Source organism: Hyposmocoma kahamanoa, unplaced genomic scaffold, assembly GCF_003589595.1.
Source record: "Hyposmocoma kahamanoa isolate Upper Pololo Valley unplaced genomic scaffold, ASM358959v1 62, whole genome shotgun sequence".
Taxonomy (NCBI): Eukaryota; Metazoa; Arthropoda; class Insecta; order Lepidoptera; family Cosmopterigidae; genus Hyposmocoma; species Hyposmocoma kahamanoa.
Genome location: NW_020653850.1, coordinates 6677645 through 6699588, shown reverse-complemented (window position 1 = coordinate 6699588; position 21944 = coordinate 6677645). Strand labels below are relative to the sequence as shown.

At 36.5% G+C, this 21944-nt stretch overlaps 1 protein-coding gene across 3 annotated transcripts in view; it reads right to left on the bottom strand.

Annotated features, from left to right (window-relative positions):
• Nucleotides 1-2206: 2206 nt before the first annotated feature.
• LOC113229383 (protein SON) overlaps nucleotides 2207-21944 on the bottom strand; it is a 35593-nt gene continuing 15855 nt past the window's right edge. The window contains exons 11-14 of one of the 3 annotated variants that reach the window (XM_026462949.1): nucleotides 20856-20963; nucleotides 14579-14767; nucleotides 4847-5014; nucleotides 2207-2376 (exon numbers count right to left, since the gene is read on the bottom strand). In XM_026462949.1, the coding sequence (XP_026318734.1) occupies nucleotides 2266-2376; nucleotides 4847-5014; nucleotides 14579-14767; nucleotides 20856-20963 (576 nt within the window). In that variant the 3' untranslated portion in view covers nucleotides 2207-2265. Of the gene's footprint in view, nucleotides 2377-4846; nucleotides 5015-12333; nucleotides 13751-14578; nucleotides 14768-15001; nucleotides 15102-20855; nucleotides 20964-21944 lie in introns of those variants that run through there. The other 2 variants (XM_026462950.1, XM_026462951.1) reach the window with 2 other exon arrangements.

The window sequence follows — 21944 nt, the reverse complement described above, 5'->3', positions numbered from 1 at the left end:
CAGGTGCCTCCAGCTACTTGGAATGGACTTGTCGTCCAATTTGAATTTCGACAGATACATTGCATCCATGGCCAAAAATGCAGCAAGGAAGCTTGGCATCCTTTCCAGGGTGAGGCGTTACTTTACACCGGGACAGTTGCTTCAGCTGTACCAAGCACAAGTCCAGTCGTGCATGGAGTACTGCTGCCACCTTTGGGATGGCTCTGCTACATATCATCTGGCCACTTTGGATTCAATGGATTTAACTTATACAGCGTGTCCCAAAATTCAACGATAAGCGGGCGCTGGAGGGTGGACCTGCGCATAACTACTTGAGGAAAAATAAGAAAAAAAATCTATCTCATTTTTTTTTTCAATTACGATAAAAAAATTGTTATTCTTCGAAAATTTACTCCCTTAATGATATTTTGAATCACCACGACCACATTTTTTCAGATATTTCTGATGTTTTAATTTTAACGGCCACCTAAGTAGTACTGCTGTCTACCACAACTCTTAAAAACCCTAGAATGCCTGCAGTTTTACACAAAAATCCATCAAAATATTTTTTTTCCTTAAAATTTTGAAATATTTTTACCTTCAGTCGACTTTCACTCATCGTTTTGTAAAAAAAAAGTATGGACACCACTGCGGCAAGTTTTTTTAAAAATTGACGCAACTAACCAAGATTCCAAAGTGGTATAATACTTTAATAAAACTAGGCGCCAAAAATATTGGTACCATTTCTAAGAAAGATTAAAATTGTTGATTATTGTTCTTGTTCATAATAATCACTTTTACTATGTGCCGAAAAAAGGTTGTGTTGCAATTTCTTGGAATTTCAATGGCACGTGTGCGTAGTCGATACAATTTAGAAATTCCTCCAATTCACAGTCCAAAGCGATGCGAAGCGAAGCGAATGGCGAACGGCTATGGAGTGGAATTCCCTGCCTGCAGACTTGTTCCCTGAACGTTATAACTTGGGACTTTTCAAGGGGAGAGTGAATAGGCATTATTTAGGTGTGCAAGCTGCATCGTCGACCTCATCGTCACTTTCCATCAGGTGAGATGGAAGTCAAATGTGCACTTATATTTTATTTAAAAAAACCTTTAGGATGGCTTTGCAACATTTCAACTGGCCACCTTGGATTCAATTGATAACCGTGCCAAGAAGCTTATAGGTAACTCGGAATTAGTGGAGGCGAAGCTGCAAAGCCTTAAACACCGCCGTAAAGTTGCTAGCTTATCGAAATTTTACAGGATATATCACGGAGAGTGCGATGGAATTACACGATTTAATTCCGTCTCCCCCTTTCCATCACCGGGGGACTAGGCGTAGACTTGGGTTCCACCTCTATGTTGTGGATGTTCCAAAGATTCGCACGAAGCGTTACATTTATATGGCGAACAGGTATATAGTGGAATTCCCTGCCTGCAGACTTGTTCCCTGAACGTTATAACTTGGGCCTTTTTATGGCGAAAGTGAATAGGCATTCATCCATCGATCGTAACTTTACATCAGGTGAGATGGAGGTCAAATGCGAACTTACATTTTATAAAAAAAAAGTTTTATCTTAAAAAAGTCATTTTCTGATGTCGCCATTTTTACATACACAATACGGAAACGTGCGCGTGCGTACGATCGGAGCGCCTGATCGAACTGAACGGCGCGCCAATTGCATTTGTCGGCGGCAGCGGCGCAAGGAACAACGCAGCGCGGCGGCGGCGGAGGCGCGCCGGCGCGCGCGGCGCTCATGTCTAAATAAAACTAATACTAATACCTTTAGTATAAAGTTTTAACTGTTTATTGATTTCTGTTACAGCGTTGTAGAAGGGTTGGATTTTTTACCGACTTCAAAAAAAGAAGGAGGTTCTCAATTCGGCTGTTGGTATGTTTTTTTTTTGTATATATGTTACGCGATAATTTGTGAACCGATTTCGATTATTCTTTTTTTGTTGGAGGGTACAGTCAAGAGCACGTCAAGCCTGACACTTTGTGATTTGGACCGTTCTTATCGTAAGCGGCATAGAGTTGGATTTAAATCTTAAGTGTCAAGCTTGACGTGCTCTTGACACTGTACCTTAGAAGTGGTCTCATTTAAATCTGAAGAAAATATTCCACCTCTAAGGGTGGCAAACTAGGGAATGAATGACTTTTGTAAAAGACTTTTTTGTGCGTTATTGACGTAGTACCAGGGAATTATTAAAAGAAACGAATTCATATTAGCGTACAAGTTTATTGAAATTACAACCTATTGCTGTAAGTCGAATATAATATGCTGGAATTCACGTCACTATGCCCAATTTCTGTAAAGCCAATTGAGCAGAGTCCGCTTTGGCCTGCTTTTTGTTGGCGCTTGCTACTGCAGGCTGATATTCAACACCAGCAACTTTTACCTGTAAAAAAACAAACATTTAAGCAGTGTAGTCTACAGGGAAGGCGATTGAAGAATATACTCCTGTAAACATTAACCAAGCCGGAAATACAATGTGAAATGTCAAATCGGGTCTATTAATTAGGCTTAAGTTCGTACCGCAAAAACAGTTTTTGTTATGATACAAAGTGACGGGACGAACAGGTGCGCCAGGTGGTAAGCGACATGCCAGCCCATAGCAGCTGCAGATAGATCTTAGGGGCACTGCCACTGCGCCCGTCACCCTGCGACATAAGTTGACAAGTTCCATGTGCCAATAACCTCACCCTTCAAAATCGGAACGCTTGGCGGTAGAAATAGGTAAAGTAGCAGGACTTCCCTGGACCAAGTCTTTCACAAGTAGCTCCACTGTTATTAAAGTTATGCATAAGAAAATATGTGATGGCAAATTGTGCTAATTTAGAACAAAACTAGTATCTGATTGAATAATTATAAATTCAGGTAAATCACATTATTATACTGTCGAAACACGTTCATTCAATACTTACATATCAAATATAAAAAAATTAAAAAAATATATTTTTTAATTTTTTTTTATACTATCACGTGACGGGACGAACAAGTCGTGCGCCTGATGGTACAATTGCCAATGCGCAAACACTGCCAATGCGCCCGTCACCCTGAGACATAAATTGACAAGTCCTATGTGCCTGAAATTTCAACAGCACTCTTACCCTTCAAAACCGGAACACAGTTAAGTCAGCATATAATATGCTGACATTACTGCTTGGCGGCAGAAATAGATCAGATGGCAGTACTTCCCTGGACGAACACTTTTACAAGGAGCTGTACTGCTACTAAAAAAAATCTAACGTAGAGAAATGAGTTTCGAATGTATGTAGGTAGTATGTAGATATATTACTCAGGTCTAGGTTCGCTTTTCCTCACGGGTCTGGACTTGGTTATTATTTTTTTACCCATGTGCAGTTTTGATAGGTCACCACTTGTTTGGTTCACCGGAAAAGGAAAATATGCGTTCTTAAAAAACTTGTACTTCGAAGAGCCTTTTCCACTTTGACCCAACAGTAAGCTTCCACAATTGGGCCAACGTAAAAAAAAAATTATTCAGCATTGTCCTTTTTTCTTTAAAACATTTGTGAGGGTTTCTTTCGACAGTTTACATATAGAACATGAAGGCCATATTTGATTGAATTGATTGTACATTTATGTTCGCGTTTGTTGGTATTGGTTTCGCGTGGCCTTGCAAGACTTTCATTTGAAATATCGATCGCATAAATTATAAGTAACATTATAGTTACGTTGCATCTATAACGTAGACACGGGTGAGGGGAATGCATTTTATACTACAGATGGTACATGTTACGAATAGTAATTTGTAATGAGCCAGACGACCCCACCAATTTTAGATCTTTATTACTTTGTCTTGCAATGATGTAGGTATAGTATAATCCTATGGTAAGCACAACATTTTCACCTGTCCATAATTGTTTAAAATGTTTATGCCTTGATTTAGAGAATCTCCTCCTCATAAAACACAGGTCTAATACCTAGTTTAAGGGTCGTATTCCAGAACTCTACTCAATACTCAAGTCAGGACTTGAGTATTGCAGTGAGCACTGAAAATCATACTCAAGTCGTTGCCATTAGGGTCGTATTTCCAGTGCTTGAAATCATACTCAGGTCTGCTCAAATCCTGACTTGAGCATTGAGTAGAGTTCTGGAATACGACCCTAAGAGTTGGAGGCTCATATATATACATATAATTTGTAAATTATGTTGTACGTCTTTAAGTATTTGTAACATTTTGTTACCTACTTTAAAATAAAATTATTATTATTATTATTATTATTGCCTGGTTCTAAACTAGGGAATGTCTTGTACTATGATTACCAGAGCAACGAAACTCACTTTGGGGCATTTCCCAGAACACCCAGACCAGAACCAATTTAGAAAAATTCATTTCCCAAATTAGTCCTATCGGAAATTGAACCCGAGACCTATCCACCGCTGACAGTGTAAACCGTTAGGCCACTGAGGTCATTAGTGAGGAGGTTAGGCAACTGAGGCCGAATACTAATGAATATTCAGCCACGCTCTCGGCCGAAGCGCATAATGGCTGCCGAATGTTCGGCGTAAGACGTACACATTTCGCGCGTGTCCACTCACTCGTTGGGTGCAGGTGTATTTGTTTAATTCCTGTCTGGACACGCATATTTGTGTATAATTGCATCACAATGTGTTTTACTAATAATAATTTTTACTAAAATACATCGTATGTCATAGAAACGTAACGTTTCTCTCAAAGTTCTGAGGGACACTGCCAGTGCGTCCGTCACCATGAGACATAAAATAGACTAGACCCATGTGCCTGTAGTTATATGCATAAGGTAAGAGGCTGATAAAGGTGACAATATCACAGATAAGTTGAATCTGCAACTTCCTCGATTCACTGTAAGCTATGTACTGCCTACCTTAAACAAAAAATTCTTCTTATGATCCGGACCACACTCGAAGCAAAGGTTATACTCGGGAGGTCCAAGCTTGTGTTTACTACAGTATTCACCCAATAGCGATACAGGGTGTTTCCCTCCTGCGACCAGTGGTGCTGGACCTCGGCGTCCTTGCCTCTGTGTTTTCATCTGTAGACAATTTTAGTGGCGTTACATTGATATAAAGAAACTAGAACATCCTTCTAAGACTCAGCAAACTACAATGGAAAAAGCGCTAAACGCCCAATGTACAGGGTCAAGAGCATGTCAAGGTTGACACTTAAGATTTAAATCCAACTCTATGCTGCTTACGATAAGAACGGTTCAAAGTACAAAGTATCAAGCTTGACGTGCTCTTGACTGTACATAAAAGTGTACAAAGTATTTCTTTTTATAATAATATCAAGTGACGGGACAAACAGTCGTGCACCTGATGGTAAACTACACGCATGTCCATGACAATTTGCAGTGTCACTCAGAGCTTTAAATCGCAAAGATCTGAGGGGCACTGCTAATGCGCCCGTTACCCTGAGACAAGTTGATAAGTCTCATGTGCCTGTAATTTCACCAGCACCCTTAGCCTTCAACACCGGAACACAGTAATGCTGACATTACTGTTTGGCGGCAGAAATAGGTAAGGTGGCATTACTACCCTGGACGAACTCTTTCACAAGGAGCTCTACTGCTACTATAATTACCAGTGAACGGAATTGAGGGAAAGAATGATGTGGACATTCCCTCTATAAATCCCGGGACTATTGGGAACTGATTATTTTTTAATATGCGTATTATTTATCGGAATTTGAGTACATTGGCGATAAATTATTATTTCCTATTAAGTATTTGCTACAAAATATTGTCTCAAAAAATAATATTGCAGTTCTGTTTCCATATGTACTTACGTGTTTAAATACTTTTGCTATTTAAAAAGTAAACGTGATACAAACTATATTTTGAAATGTTTACAAAATAAACATTAAAAAATTAATTTTATACGCATTGACGACGAAATGGGTGTGTCGATACTATAGTCATCACCAAATAAGAGGCCAAATTTGACACTCGCCATCGTGACGTGAACAGGGATGTGGACTAATCATATCGGTAAACACATTATACGATTTTAACGAGAAATCAATTCAAAATTTTAAGAGTTTGCGATTGTTTAGATTATTTTTCGGCCCGTTGTTGTTTAGGGGGCCTAAAAGGCCAAATCGTGCAATTCTGTTAAACGCAATTCATTTACAGAATTCCTTGCAATTCTGTAGCAATTCCTCTTATTTTCGTAAAATTGTCCCACATTCCGCTGAATTGTATCTAATTCTTTTAATTTTGATTTTATAATATTCATAAATGGTTTATATGTTGAGTGTGTGCGTTATTGTATTTTATTTTATTTTTATTTTATAACGAGAACTTAGTGTAAATAAGTATGTTCATCGATAAAACAACTACATAAAAAGTAATCTTTTTATGTATTACCCAGAAACCAGGGTTTTCATAAGTTTTCATATATTCGGCGGGCTTCTTCTTATCGTATCGATGACATACATTACACAATTGTGGCCCAGAACTCAGCCACGCCGATCGCGTCACTAGTAGCCGCCATTAAATCCTCAAGCGTGCAGGTGTTAGGGCTCGCAAGGCACGATATGAGGTGGGCCATCATTTGAGTCGCACCGCACAAGCAGTCCAGGTTAGAACCATCCGAAAATCCCCACCTGAACAAATTGTCCTTGCTCCGACCAACCTGAGTTCGAAGCCTATTCAAAGATCGACACATTTGACAAAACTTTTCAGGTTTCTCAGTCTCTGTTGCACTGTGAAGTGATCATGCATTGGGTGCCGAATGTCGATGGCCATTTTTGCTCTTCCGCAAGACACGTACATTTCTGCGGATGTCTGGTGCAGCTATGCCAGCTAGTGGGTACAGCAATCTTACCGGGGTCGGCTTAAGACAGCCAGTTATGATCCGGCAGGTCTCATTTAAGGCTGTATCCACTAATTTTGCATGGGTAGAATTGCTCCAAACAGGGCATTCGGCTGGCAATAAGTTAGAAGTTGTCAATGTCAACAACAAACAATCTCAAATAATGTTCATAATTTGAACTGGTATTTATCCTCCTTCATACTTACAATAATGTTTAAAATGTGTTTTTGTGATCAACAACAAAGCTTCCACTTACAGTTCACATAGACTTGATTGGATCAGTGTACAAAGTGTTGTGTTGTATAATCATCACATCAATTACTTCGTGAAAATAAAAAGTAAGTGATATAATTGAAGGTCTTCTCATTTATTTTCAAAGCGATGTGCTGTCATTTTAATAATTAATTTCATATTTTTATATACGTAGAGACGTTCAAGACTGTCTGAGGGTCTGTGGACCATTCTGCTTGACATGGAGCGCAACCCCAACCTAGCTAGGGCTCGGGGTTATAATAATAATACTACCCGAGCTAGAGCAGGATGACTACAAATCTGGCTATGAGTACGAGGCTCTTTTAAATTTGATAAATTATAAATTTATTTGCGTACGTGTGGTAAGAGATGTTCTATTTTTATATATTTTTGGTTTTAATATTTAATAAGTCTATATTTTTTCCGAGAAATCGAAGTGACTCGGTTCGGCGATTAATTGCTTACAACACGATTATTTAAAAAAAATAGCTTGAGGACGTAACTGTTTTCAGGACGTTTCGGAGTAACTCAAAATTACATTTTATTTTAGAATTCGTGCAAAACAGTACTCCAAATGTGTTTCGTCATATTATTATAATGTTTCAATAAAATTCATTTCATTTATGCTTATAATTGTTTGTTTACTGTTTCGTTGATCGTCATTGACTTACAATTTCATCGTATTCAAAGTTACATACTATCGCCTTCTTTAGCTGACAAATTTGGCCTCTTTTTTGGTGACGACTATAAGAAAATATTTACACATTAATTACCTAAATTTCTATCACTGATAATTACCTACCTTAATCAGGCCCAAGTAAGTATGCCTTCAGTTTTGTATGAAAAACCTATTTTTCTACTTACACTATGGTAATATGTACAATATATAGCGCTAAATTTGAACGCGATATTCATTTATGAGATTCATGAACACTGGGTGTTTAGGTGATTATAGGAATAATATTGCTGGATCTGAGTCACTTCATATATTTTAATTCATATTTAAATGCCTCTGTGGCCGAATGGTTACCATGCCGGACTGCCACGCAGAGGTCCCAGGTTCGATTCCCGGGCTGGGAGAAATAATTGTAAGACCTACATTTATTTATCTCATGTTTTGGGTGTAATTTGTGGTTGTCTATGTGTGTGTCCATGGCACCCGCGATACAGGGTTTCCCTAGTGCGGGCCTATATTGAGTGTGTGCGTATTATGTACATTTTGATGTACACGGTGCTTTATGAGAATATCGAAGTTCATAAATCTTTACTAATTCACTAACAACACATTTAGGTCATTATTACCACGTGTATAGGTTATTAAATACAAATTACCCAAAGAGAGGTGATTTCGCCAGTTAATATGAACAAATCTTAACATAAATAGCGAATAACAAAATCATATGACATCCTTGTTAACTACTTATTTGTACTTATTACCTTGTTACTATTAAGCTTTATATTTGGTATTAGTCAAATGTTGAATATATTATGAACATTTTGAATACCTATAAATTATTTATTACCTAATGCCAAACTAGGAAATACCCTGTAGCGTGAGTACCAGAGTAATAGAATTCACTCCGGGGCACAACCCAGAACATTCATACCAGAAGCAATAAAAAAAAATAAATTCCAAATTGGTTTTACTGGGAATCGAACCCGGGACTGGGCACTGGGCAGGCAAACGACTCTAAAATTGAAATCAATTTAATCAATTTTAGAGTCTGGGCAAACCGTTGCGTTACCGGGGTCGTAAAATAAATTATAGAACATTTTTAACCTAGAAGTTTCTATGGCACATTTATTAGGGTCGTATTCTAGAACTCTACTCAATGCTCAAGTCAAGATTGCACTGGAAACACAAGCACTGGAAATATGACCCTAATGACAGGGACTTGAGTATGATTTCGAGTGCTTTGAATCATACTCAAATCCTGACTTGAGCATTGAGTAGAGTTCTAGAATACGAGCTTTAGAGATTTATTTTAGTCTTGTTTGAGATATCGTTTTTTTAAAAATCACAAATATGCATGCATGGTCGAAGACCTTGTTTATTACCGAAAACAAGATATTAAAATTTATTTGCGTGATTATGTGTGTCATTCGTTACAGAAGATATTGTAAGTCATTCGTGGTAAGCGATAATAAGACTTATTATCGCTGTAGAGTACGAGTAGGTAAGTACTTAGTACTTGGTCACGTTGTGAACGCACCAAGGTCATGATATTTTTCATAATGATAGCGTTGATAACTCAATGTCGTATTAAAGTGACACAAAAAGATATTTTCCAAGATCCGCAGACATTATATGCGTGTATATGGATACGTTTGTATCTTTATTATGAAAACTCATTGAAGAAGTATTCTTAAATTAATATAGCAAACACTTTGCCGGCCCGTGAGGCCACAAGATCTAGAGCGATGATTCTCTAAGTTGTCTATCTCGACCCCCCAGTGGTCCACTCCAATCTGCAAGGGGTCATTCAGTGAACAAAAATATGGAGAGTATAGTCATATACATGAGATACCTGACCCCCTAACATGCCCAAACCGATCTTTTGGTTCTGAGAGCCATCTTATGTATTGAACAAAGAAAAAAATAAAGCAATTTCAACTTTATTGCTATACAGTGGAGTGTTGCTTGAAGATGATGAACATATCTTTAAAACCAATACTAAATTTCGTCATCTAATTTCCAAGTAAATTGGTCGAGCGGCTTGTTGTATCGACTGCCAGTTACAATGCCCGTGGTTCGATTCCACGAGCTCTGTTTTGTTTTAAAGTTATATTCTTAACAGCATTGTTTCACTTTTTAATGTTAACGTTGACCATTCACAACATTTGTTCACTAGAAATTGCCTAAGGTGGGTGGGTAGATATTATTAATAAAGCGTAGGGTGGGTATGGACAGATTAACAAATCACGAAATCGCTCTGCCATTTGTATACGATCGTGTCTTCTGTGATTACGTATTCAGTTTTAATTACTTTCAAGGTTTTAGTGACTTTCAAAGTTTTCTTGTTTTAATATGCCGCACTTAACGGAATTATTAAAATTAGAAATCATTGTTCTGTATGAACAAGACTTAGACGTTCCTTACACCTATCCAGACGTTAAAAAAAAGAAGAAAATACAATATTATACAGACATAACTAAATAATATTTTATTTTTAATGTGACTCGAATCACCCTTGCCTCAATTTGCAAAGAATCCTTATATTCCTTGGCCACGACAGCCTTACTAAAGCTGGTTGAAATTTGTGTTCCGTATTTAAGTAAAAACCATACCGTAAAGATCAAATTGGCTTAAAAACTTTCTTAAAATGTCATTCACTAATGAAACGAGTCATACCAAAATAAATTTTACGGGTCACAGGATAAAGACTTAAGTTTGTTTAACAATTTTCTCCACATTTTTGTGCTCAGAACCAAAAGGTCCACAAAGTCGGCTTGGGGGTATCTTGTGTATGACTATATGAGACGTTAATGGTTGTTAAAATGGGTTCATAACAGTGGACTTTAGGCAGGTTGTGACAAAAAAAATGTTGGCGTTGGTAGTATCTATGTAAATAATAACGCAACACACTCAACATAGCCCTTAACTAGGGAAACCTTGAGTCGTGGGTGCCATGGACACACACATAGACAATCAGTAATTACACCCAAACTCACGAGAGAAATGGCCATTCAAATATTTCTCCCAGCCCGGGAATCGAACCTGGGATCTCTGCGTGGCAGTCCGGCCGTTCGGCCACAAAGGCAGTTAATACTTTCTTAAATTAAAGTCAGGCCACACAGACGCGGAATAGCGGCTCGGGGCGAACCTGCGGGAAGCGAATGCGCGCCGGGGCGTGCCACACAGCAGTCCCGCGCGTAGTTCGGGGCGGGACAGCGGCGCGAAGTCGGGGAGTGTGACACCAAAAGCGTCACGCCACACTTCATTTTCAACCTTTTTTTCCATCCTCTAAGTTATACAGATAAAGAAAGCACCATGTCACTGTCGGATAATGCTGATGAACTTCTTCTTTTATTAGCGCTAATACTGTTGAAATTCCACATTCCTAGTGCTTTCGCTTTGGACAGACTAATACTGCTAATTGCTATCCAGATTTTGTTTTCTTTTACTATACCAAATGACGGCATGAACAAGTCGTGGCATAACAAGGTAAAAAATAGTATACTCACGAATTTGGTTTGGCCCCTTGGAAATCTTTCCCAAATCCTTCTTTAAACTGTTTTTATAATTTCTATCATTTGTATTAATTTTTTTTATTAGTTATAAAGCAAAACAAAACCTTATAACTAATTACAATCTATCCATTTTACAAGACTAATAAGCAGTTTTAATTTAACATAATTTCCTAAAATAAAAGTAACTTATATAAAGAAATTGTCCTTCGACAAAATATATTTTTAGTTAATGGGAAGACACTTCGTTCTTGTGTTCAGTCTTATTAACCCTTAAATACTTGTGTCATTTTCATAGGACACGATTACTACGGTACGGATCCACAATTTTCGCCGAGTCAGTATACCACATATAGATAAATTAGAAAAATTTTTACCCTTTCTATTTTATAGTTTGAGCTTTGTTGTATCTAAAAATAATATTATTATCATAATGAGATTGATTTGTGAGACTTATTACAAGATCATAAGTGTCCTTACTAATAACGTTGATTACAGAGGCATGTTGAGTTAAATAAAAAAAAAAAACTTTTAAAGGGAAATATAAACTTATATTTGTCAAAAATCTTAAAAACTAAGAATAAAGGAACATAAAATACTTCACGAACAAAAACATAAACAAAAACATATGTACTTTAGTCTTCTGAAGTTAAGTCTTCAAAAAATTACAAATCTAGGAACATTTTATTTTGATTTTTTTTACAATAAAATAAATGCGCATTAGACCTCGTTCTCACCCGTGTACACGCCTAAATAATGCCTATTCGTTCTCGCCTTGACTTTTCAAGGCCCAAGTTATAGCGTTCTGGGAATAAGTCAGTGAATTCCACTCCAAAGCCGTTCAAAAGTTCAAAAATAATCTTTATTTCATAGGTAAGCATTATTACACTGGTAATCGTCACAATGGTTACACTCTACCGCTCATTCGTGAGGCAGATTCCCCTGAGAAGAATGAGCAAGAAACTCTAGGGGTTGCTCTTTGTAAATAACATTTGTACACATTCAACATTTACAATATATTTATTTTTGTTTTGAAACATCAGACATCGAGACTACCTCCATGAGCTAAACGGGTTACTACCACGGATTTTTATCATCCAAGTACGCAGAAGTTGTATAATAACCTTTAGTATAAAGTTTTTGTTTCACTGTAGTTTTAAACCTTGTGAAAGGCAAATTTTGTATATTTTGTAAATTTTGTATAGTTCGCCATATAAATGTGGTAGTGTTGGAATATCGGCCTATATCTCAGCCTACGTCTTATCCCCCGATAATAGAAAGGGGAAGGCAGAATTAAACCAGACTTGTGATTGGTACAGCTTTAATTATTTGGGGCACATATGGAACAAGCAACAATGCGATGTTTTTTACATAAAAAAACATTGCAGGCATTGTTTCGAACGCGTTAGGTATGGCAAAACGAAACAAATTATGATAAAAATAAAAGACAAAACCTCAATAACTTGATGTAATATTTTTGACATAAACTCAAACGACATAAGTACAGAATCAAAACAATATATAAATTCAATGAGTTTTTAGTTATTACCTACAGAAAAAACTTACTTAAGTAATAATTACACACTCCTGATACTATTATGGGTCCGTACAGACCCGTGTTTATTAAAAAGTAGAAAACTGAAAAAAATGCGGCAATATCCTGTCACTGTTTGGCAGACACAGAATTAGGCAGATACACGGTAGGAGGGGATGGTAACTTTTAGATGCGTTTAGTATAAACAAAAATGTGCATCATCATGGGTCCGTACGGATCCGTATAGTATTAAAGGGTTAACACTGGCACTAATATTTATTTTATTCACTATAAAATAACTACACTAAAACAAGTCAAAACGTTTAGTTCTTTGTGGTCTACGCACTATATTTGTATTGTCAAGTAGCTGTATAGCCTCTATGTTCACGTGAAGATGAAGTTCGTGAGCTTCGGCGTACTGTTTTATAACTTTATCTACGGGCTCTATATCTAAATCACGATGCAGATCCTCTTTTCGTATGTACCAAGGAGCACCCACTATTGTCCTCAGTATTTTATTTTGGAAGCGTTGTACTATCAGCCCCAGAGCTGGATACCATAGGTATTTTATTTCACACAGATAGCGAAGAGCATTTGCCAAATAGCCAATACATTTTCTTGAAACGTATGTCAAGTTCTTCCTTTTTCTTCTTGATGTGAGCACTTGTATTAAATAAATAGGGGTATGATTGCACCAATGATATAAGTTTTTCGGTCGAATTCATTTTAAAGCGCACTCCATAGTTGTAAAAAAATACAACGTCCAAGCCCGCTGAAGCCGCGCTAATGTCCCGCTCCCGGACCGCACCTCGCCACTGACGCTCTGTGAGGACGGTTGCATAGAACTCAATGTAATACAACCGTTCAGCCCCGCACTGCGCCGTCTCGCCGCGCGGCCGCCGCGCGTTTCAGTGTGGCAGGGTTCATATGAAGTCGTACATTACAAAACTTTCCTGCGCCCGGAACGCTTCCGCGGCCGCCTCTGTGTGGCCAGAGCATTAGACATATAAATTATCTATGAAGTACTTAAACATTTCACAACAAACAAGATATATGGTTAAATAAATGTATAAAAGTTAACATTTTGAAAGTTTCTCAATAGCACTGTGTCAGCTGTCTGACTCTGATGAGGGTTTATCTATGCAAAACATACAAAATTGACACGTGGTTTCTTAGACAAAAAAAAGGGAACCTAGAGTCTTATTCGCTTGTGATTGCGTTCACTATCCTTAAAATCATCCGGGTTATGTATGGTATATGTTCGCACAGCAGTGTTAATTTGCAGAATAATCAGGTAAGGCGGTAGTACCTACTCAAATTAAGGCTATTAAGGCTATCAAAGCGGTGTGACACACATTTAATTAATTTTTTTCTACAATAATACTTTAAATGATACTGAAGTGCATAATTATTTTATATTTGGATGCTATTTTCATGTATTCATAAAATGGCTCCGTCACCGTAGCCAGGTCCGGGATCCATAACCTAAGTATCCATAACCTACGGTGACTGAGCCCATGAAAGAGTAGCTTCAGAATAGACGAAAAAGTGCGGACATTCAAAAACGCTGGGGGGTTAGTTACAAACACCTTTTGAGAAACTGAAATCATTATATTACTATACAGGTTATATTATACGAGTATGGGGTTACACCACTTTTGACCTGATAGCCTCAATTCTGTGCAGACATAAACCCTACCTATAGTCGATTTTCTAAAAGTTAAAACACATGAGTTACTTATTTGTATTGTGTCTTAAAGGTGTACTAAGGCAACGAGTATATTATTTAGTCAATAAAATGCTAACTTACCCCCTTCCCATGCCTAACAGCTTCCTCCTTTGCCTGTAGACCTTTGGTATCCAATTTAACTTCCAGAAGTAATGGCTGCAAAGTCCCCGTTCCTTCTTTACCTAATCCCTGGCCAGGAGTCCAGCCCATTTTTTGAAGAAGGTGCATTCCCATGCCACCTTCCACTGGTGCCGCTCGTGTCAATTGATCCTAGACATCACACAATAAATTATTTAGAGGAAAAGCGGGAATGACAGGATTCTGCACCAAAAGTGATTATCAAACTTATGATACGCACAAAGGAACAGATATCTGTTCGAAATATTATTCAAATTTAATGTTTAAGAAACAGTTTTAGTGTACAAATTGTATTCACTTCAAAGGTCTTTCTCAAACGTTTTTCTCCCTCTTCCCTAATCCCTCTTCTGTTGTGGTGATACTTACCTCTGTGTCAGGTGGAGACCTATCACGTCGCGACAGTCCTTGGTAGGACGACGTGGTATAGATGTGGATAAACAACACACCGCGAACGCCTTATTAAAAGCTGCAACAAATATTCATGAATTCCCCCTGTGTTGAGCGCAGTTCTTCTAAGAGCCGTGAAACATCCATTATTACACATGGACAATATGTAAATTGTTATTATCTATATTTAAAGAGGTAAATATTTTCTAGTTCACGTTTCGGTAGCTCAAAGAATAACTAAGCTCGTATTACGAGTAAGCACACAGGCAAGACTGACGTTTTTTAAATAAAATAATTATAGCTTTCATCTCAAACTCTACAGATTTGGTCAGGCATTAATCGTAATTAAATTTCATTAAAAAAAGGAAACTTTAGCTCGTCTGTTTTTTATTGTAAATGAAAGAGATTTTAAATAAAAAGATTTCCATGAAATTCAAGGCAAAGATTTTGTATATAAATTGTTTAACTATGAAACGGGTCATAGGACTGAATTATTCAATAAATAAGAGTTTACGTTGAATTTGGGTTCTATAAAAAAGACACGATGTTGACGTATACAAATAGTTACAGTATAAAGTTTTTTGTAATAAATTAAATAATATAAATTATAAACAAATAAAGCATAGTCAGTCCTTAAGTAAAAGGGGAAATCTGAATATTTGTTCGCAACATTCGGGCAATGGTAGAAGACATGCCAATAAGGCATGAAGATTACCACTGCACTATGATAAAAACCGAATAGTGTAATGGGTAAACTCTTAAGGGCGTTCGCTTTTTGAAGTGGGAGTACGCGTCTATGCAGCTGAAGATAGACTGGCTTCTTCAACAAATCAAGACAACGGTCAATCAAAGGTGACATGCGATGGCATCGCGAGTATAATGCGGTCCTTTTATGTTGCTCACTGCCTTAGTTGAATTAAACAGACTATTTTGAGCTCTTCGAACACGAGTTTCCACTGCAAACAGCGAATGCTCTGAGAGTTCTTCCTTTACACTGTAATTTCATTAATCGGGCCGATGAGTGATAATCACAACAACATTTGAAGACTTGTTGTAAGTGAAAAGCAGCGAATCGAAACAAATTAAACGTCATAAGAACTCGGAAAGACGTCATATTATTTACTAACATGTAGTATTTCTTATTAGGCCAAAAGTTTCATGCAGATTTGTCTGCGTCGATCGAATCAGCCTCAGTTTTCAAATTCGAAACAATAAAAGTTAAGGTTATATATATTTACAACACATTAATAATGTTGTACTTTACGAACGTGTAAGAATTATTAATACTTGATATTGAGTCTAAATAAATGTCCACCTCTTGTGTGGTGTTGCTGTACAATGCGCAGCCGAGACTCGTGACGTGATTAGTATATGAACGCATCTGCATTTAAATTCGGATCTAAACAAAAAAGTAATCGGATTTTGGAGCTAAAACTAGACTATAAATATAGCACCCCTCATGGAAGAATGGCATAACTGGAGTTACATCAAAAAAGTTGATTGCTCCATTAGGTACAGAAAAATATAATCCACATCCTCTCTCATTCTTGTAACTCTATCGACTAATATTGTAGATACAGTTACAATTGAAGAGATTATGGGTTATATTATTGTGTATCTAATGGAGCAATAAATTATATTTTTTATAATTTATATTTTAATTTATATTTTTATAATTTTTATTTTTTATTTTTTTATTTTTAAATAAATATGTTTGACGTAACTGCACTTACGCCATTCTTCCATGAGGGATGATAACTGTTTTAAATTGTTCAAGTTCGGTTGGAAACGATGCTTGATGTCATTTTAAGTTCGATGGGATACTTTTCAGCATTGTCCGTATATACAAGTGCGCAATGTGCGTGTGTTGTGGAATGTTAAAACGTGACAGCAAACGTGGCTGATAACTGTGTGCTTAAATTTTGGTACTTTGAAATCTTACTGAACTTGGCTCATAATTATTTGTAACATGTTAAATGAGTCAGAAGTAAAAGAATCAAGAAAAGGTGTATTGCATTAAGTTTTCAGAGTACCATTTTATATCCATGTTGTTGCGATCACCACTAACTCAAAATAAATAAAGGTCAGAAAGCATAATACGAAGTATTATAAGTTCTGACCGAAGCTCCACGTGACGGCGAGACGTGAGGCTGAAATAAAAGTTAGTCAGCGAATATCAGTGTCGGGGGAAACCAGTGAAATTGCTATTTGCATTTAGCTTTGAATCAGGGCGAATTGCCAGGGAGCGTTGTTAGGCAAATATACTTCTTGGCTTCGGTTATTTGTTCTCACAGTCGAAGCAAGACACCTGAGAAAGAACCTACTTATTACATAATTTACATTTAACTTTCGCTTACGTAGTAATCCATGTTAGGGAATATGGCGTCAAATTTGAGTTGGCTAGACAGTAAATATGTAGAACGATACTTTTAAATATCATTATGAAATGAGTATGTAGTCATATGAGCTGCATTCTGGATCGGGTTGACTGCATCTAAACTGTTTTGAACGCAGCTTGTGTGACTGCACATTATTGGACAGGATGTCTAAAACGTTGCCTATATAAGATTGTGAATTCCAAACGATTACCTCTAGTGTAACTAGATTTCTTATCACTGTATGCCTTTTTATTTTTCCTCAGATACTTTGGAGCGGTTTCAAGCTCCATGGTTGCAATGCCTCTACCATGAGTCTACAGTGCCAGTTGTCGCTAGCAACCGCGCAAAATACTTCGCAAATTTGTATGGCAAATTGTAGAGCGCCCTGGCGGTCACAAGACCAAGAGTAATTTTCAGGTTAGCGTTCTCTACCTAATTTCGGTGGCAATTTTTATTATATAAATATTCAAGAATATTATCATGAAGTATTACTTAATTTTCGGGTGTAGAATACTGAAATATTATTTAAAATTTCTCGATAATATACTTAAGTATTTAAATAATAAAAATTGCCACCGAAATTAGGTAAAGTAAACTAAACTGAAAATTGTGGGCAGAAGTAACATTTTGTATACAAATATTTTACTCGGTCGAAAGCGACAAATGTTACTGTAAACTCAGGGCTGGCACTCAGTTTAATAAAAAAATCATACCATGGTAAGAAACCCTGTAATTAGCCACAATCGTTAAGTGAAAAATCACGGTTTTAAAATCTTATGTTAAGTACGCAAAATACAATATAGCTCTTTCAGGTTTCGTCTGACACTTCACCACATGTGCTTTAATAAGGCTACTCTTCAATGTTGAAACTTCTGAGATAACAATATTTACTTTGTGACGGTCAAATAATTCATGCAATGTCATGTGAAATGTCCAGAAACACATTGTTCGGTGTATTCAATCAAATCCTTCAATTGTTTCTATTTTAATGTCATTATTGATGAAAACCACTACAAACACTCTCCCAACTGAGCTATGGAACGAATCAGCAGACCTCACGAATTTTTCTATATGCTTGTTGCCGATCTTTGTTTTTGATTTAAACGGTTTTTTTGCTGTAGCGCCATCTGCGAGAAACCTATGAAAGTTTTTCCTTCACTCCTTTTACAGCTATCAGTGGCTGATAAGAGTTGTCGCATTATTTAATGCAATATTTATTTTATTGAATATCATGCTTGGTTTTAATTATTTCTATTTTAATGTTCTGGAAAGTGTTCAACTTGGAGTTGTAACTGAATGACAAGCTTTGTACTAACAAAGAAATAAGAGTTAAAACATGATGACTTTGAGGGTCATTTGCTTACTCACGAGATAGATTGAATGGGTAATATTTTTATGATACTTTGATTTGAACTTTCACGATTTTGGATTTTGTCCCTTCGAGACCATGGACTTGCATGCAACAACACGTCCGAAAGTCGAGGTAAATATGTTTTTAGACTTCTATATTTTAATCTGTCAATTACAATTTTCTAAACCATATCATAAGGGTGCTCTTTTTAGTTTTGAATGCAAATTCTATTGTCTATGGTACTCGCCATTGAGCTGAAAAATTTCATTATAGTTCTGTGTTAAAGTTCTATACACAGTACATTAATGATTTTCAAAAAAAGAACGTCGTATTTTTGCTAATTAAAATATAAATTAGGACGCTACTCAAACACTATACTGCCTACTGATTGGTTAACATCGAGTAAATAACCAGGAATAGACACGAAATGTCATTTAATCTGTTTGAAAACTATTCTGTCATATCATTACTGTGACAACTGCGCTCCGATTGGCCAGCCCGAGTTCGAAACAATTGACGGGTGTCGTCATTGTGTGTCGTCAACTGTTTCACTTCAAATCGACCAGTTAACTTGAACTTTGCTATAATGGACGAAAATTGCAAAATTACATATTTAATAATAATTATATATTTAATACTTAATTACCGATGAAATGTGATTCCGTTTGTTTTGTAATTAGATGTTTTGCTGTTTTTCCCACGCCACCGAATAGAACAGCACGGCATTGTTAGAGATATTATCTTTATTACAATAAATACAGAATATTTTTTGGAATATACGGAGACGTACACACAGGTCAGTAGTTGGCCTGTCTATATTTCAGTGCAAACGGAGTTGATATTTATAAGAGCTGTATCGCTAATGTGTTACCAGGAATATATGGCCCTTATTTCGTCTCTATTTCTGGTTATGTACTCGATGTTGGTTAAATTGGCCTAAAAGTGTTGCAACCGGGCCCTACGACTTTGTAAAAAAATGATTGGTTGAAATATATTGTACTTGGCCAGTTTTATCTTATCTCTTTGGTTTTATGTTTTGTAGCGTTCGTTTGGCTTTCGTCTAAATATATGAAGAGGCTGTGTGGTGAAACCTTTGCCTATCCTAATAAATGGGTTAAAATGTATAAAAAAAATTACGTTTTGTTGTCATGAATTGTTAACAAAATATACAATTCTTTAAATATTGGTTCTGTCTCATAATTTTATTTACTCGTAGGAAAAGTATTGTATGCAATCATCACATAATTAGGTCTTAAAATCTCGTACCTATTACTTAGACCACTTGGCAAAGCCTCATGGCCTAAACATGGTACTCAACTAGTAAGAACTCTCATTATGCAACGATTGCATAAAATACTATTTATACACGATTAAGACCCGATCTAACAACAAATAATATTTTTATAAACAGAAGAATGGGCATCATGCCCAGTTATTTGAATCGGGAAACAATTCTATTTAATTGCAATAGCGTTAAGTAAATCTAATGCTATTATTAATAAGCAACACAATGAACCAAGTTTTGCTTCGATAAAATAATGATAGTATTGTACTTGAAGTCAATTCAATGATTCAAAATCTGTCTTTGCCACTCGCTGTTAATCCTTTCTATATATTATTTGATTACTTTCTCTGATTTTTTTATAAGCAATGGCTGTATAAAAAATTGAAGTAAGAATTGCTTTGATTGCTTGATAGCTGTTTGAAATAGTAATGTAGTAAAAATTGGATCGGCCTAAATCGTTATAATCAACCCACGTATGCGACTCACGACTGTGCATGGGTCTCCTCTCAGGCGAGGGTTTAGCCTAAATAATTAGTACCAAATCGTCAGGTCAAATTTTGAAACAAATGGAGCTTTTTGTCATTTTGATTCTGCTTGAAGTTCTGATCAAAACGTTATAACGTTTTTGTTATAGAAGTAAATCCACAACAAATCTACTAAACTGTGGCTTGACGATTTAGAACAAATTTAAATCTGAATATTTTTAATTGTCACGACAGGAGAGAAATGCAATTTGATTGAACCCAAACAATTAATGCTGGACAGATCAGATGACAATTAAATTGAGAGTCGATGAATACACGAAGGGTTAGTGTGTACCTTTTTGGCCCAGGCCTGCGTGCCGCTAGCGAGTTCGCGCGGTGTCAAAATCTGCGCTCCCGTAGAGCCTGTAAACTGGCCGAGACTCGAGTCCTTTGTCCAGCCAAACTGTAGACATAAAACAAAACTATAATCAAAATACCCTAAGGAGCAAATAGATTAAGAAAGCCGGCGCTTTTTACGTTTGATGCGGAATCTTCTAGAGTTACAGAAATATAGCTATTTCCACCAAGAAATATTGCGGTTTTTACTAATTTTTGGACTAAGGTTTGGTCGGATTCCGGATATCCGGAGAGCACCTGGGCTGGATAGCGAGCCGCCGGATTTTTAACTCACTACCGTAAACATGTCGCGACCACTTGGCTTTTATAAAAGCGATTAATTTATTCGATAATACAAACAAATACATGTTAACACTGAAAAAGAAAATCGCAAATTCGGCGATACTTTAATATTAGTGCTGTTACTTTGTTGTGCCGAATGCAAATTTCTCGCGGTGTAGAAGGAAAAAAAAGCACTTACATCATTCTTTGGCTATATTCAAATTTCTAGTTGCTATATGTATAAGCCTAGCACTTGATACGCGCATTATTATTTTGTTTCAATTTTATTTCATTAATTTGTTTGTGATCTAACTAATTCTAAATATTAATACCAGATTTGACAAAAAAAAAAAAAATACCTATTACACGTTTCACTATTGTAGGTACACATTGTATTTGAAGACAGTTCAAATCGATCGTGATCGCGTTCTTTTCATTTGGTCGTCTGGCAATAACAAGTAGTACTTAAAATTTAACAAAGTTTGCAAGTGTTTATAGTGAAAAACTGTCCTCCGAAGCTGGTCTCGTTTATGAAAATAAATAGAAGCAACTTTTACCACTTAATGCAGAACAACTGGTCTTCATCAACCATAATTTGCCTTTAATGAAATTTGAGTACTAAATTTACAGATGTTCAGAACTCCTTAGTTATTTCAGTTTCAAGTAATAAACGGTTTGTCAACGATCCTGTAGTTGCTGTTTATTCTATTACTATCATCTTTATTTATTTTTATTTATTTATTTAATAGTTTATTGTACAGGAAAA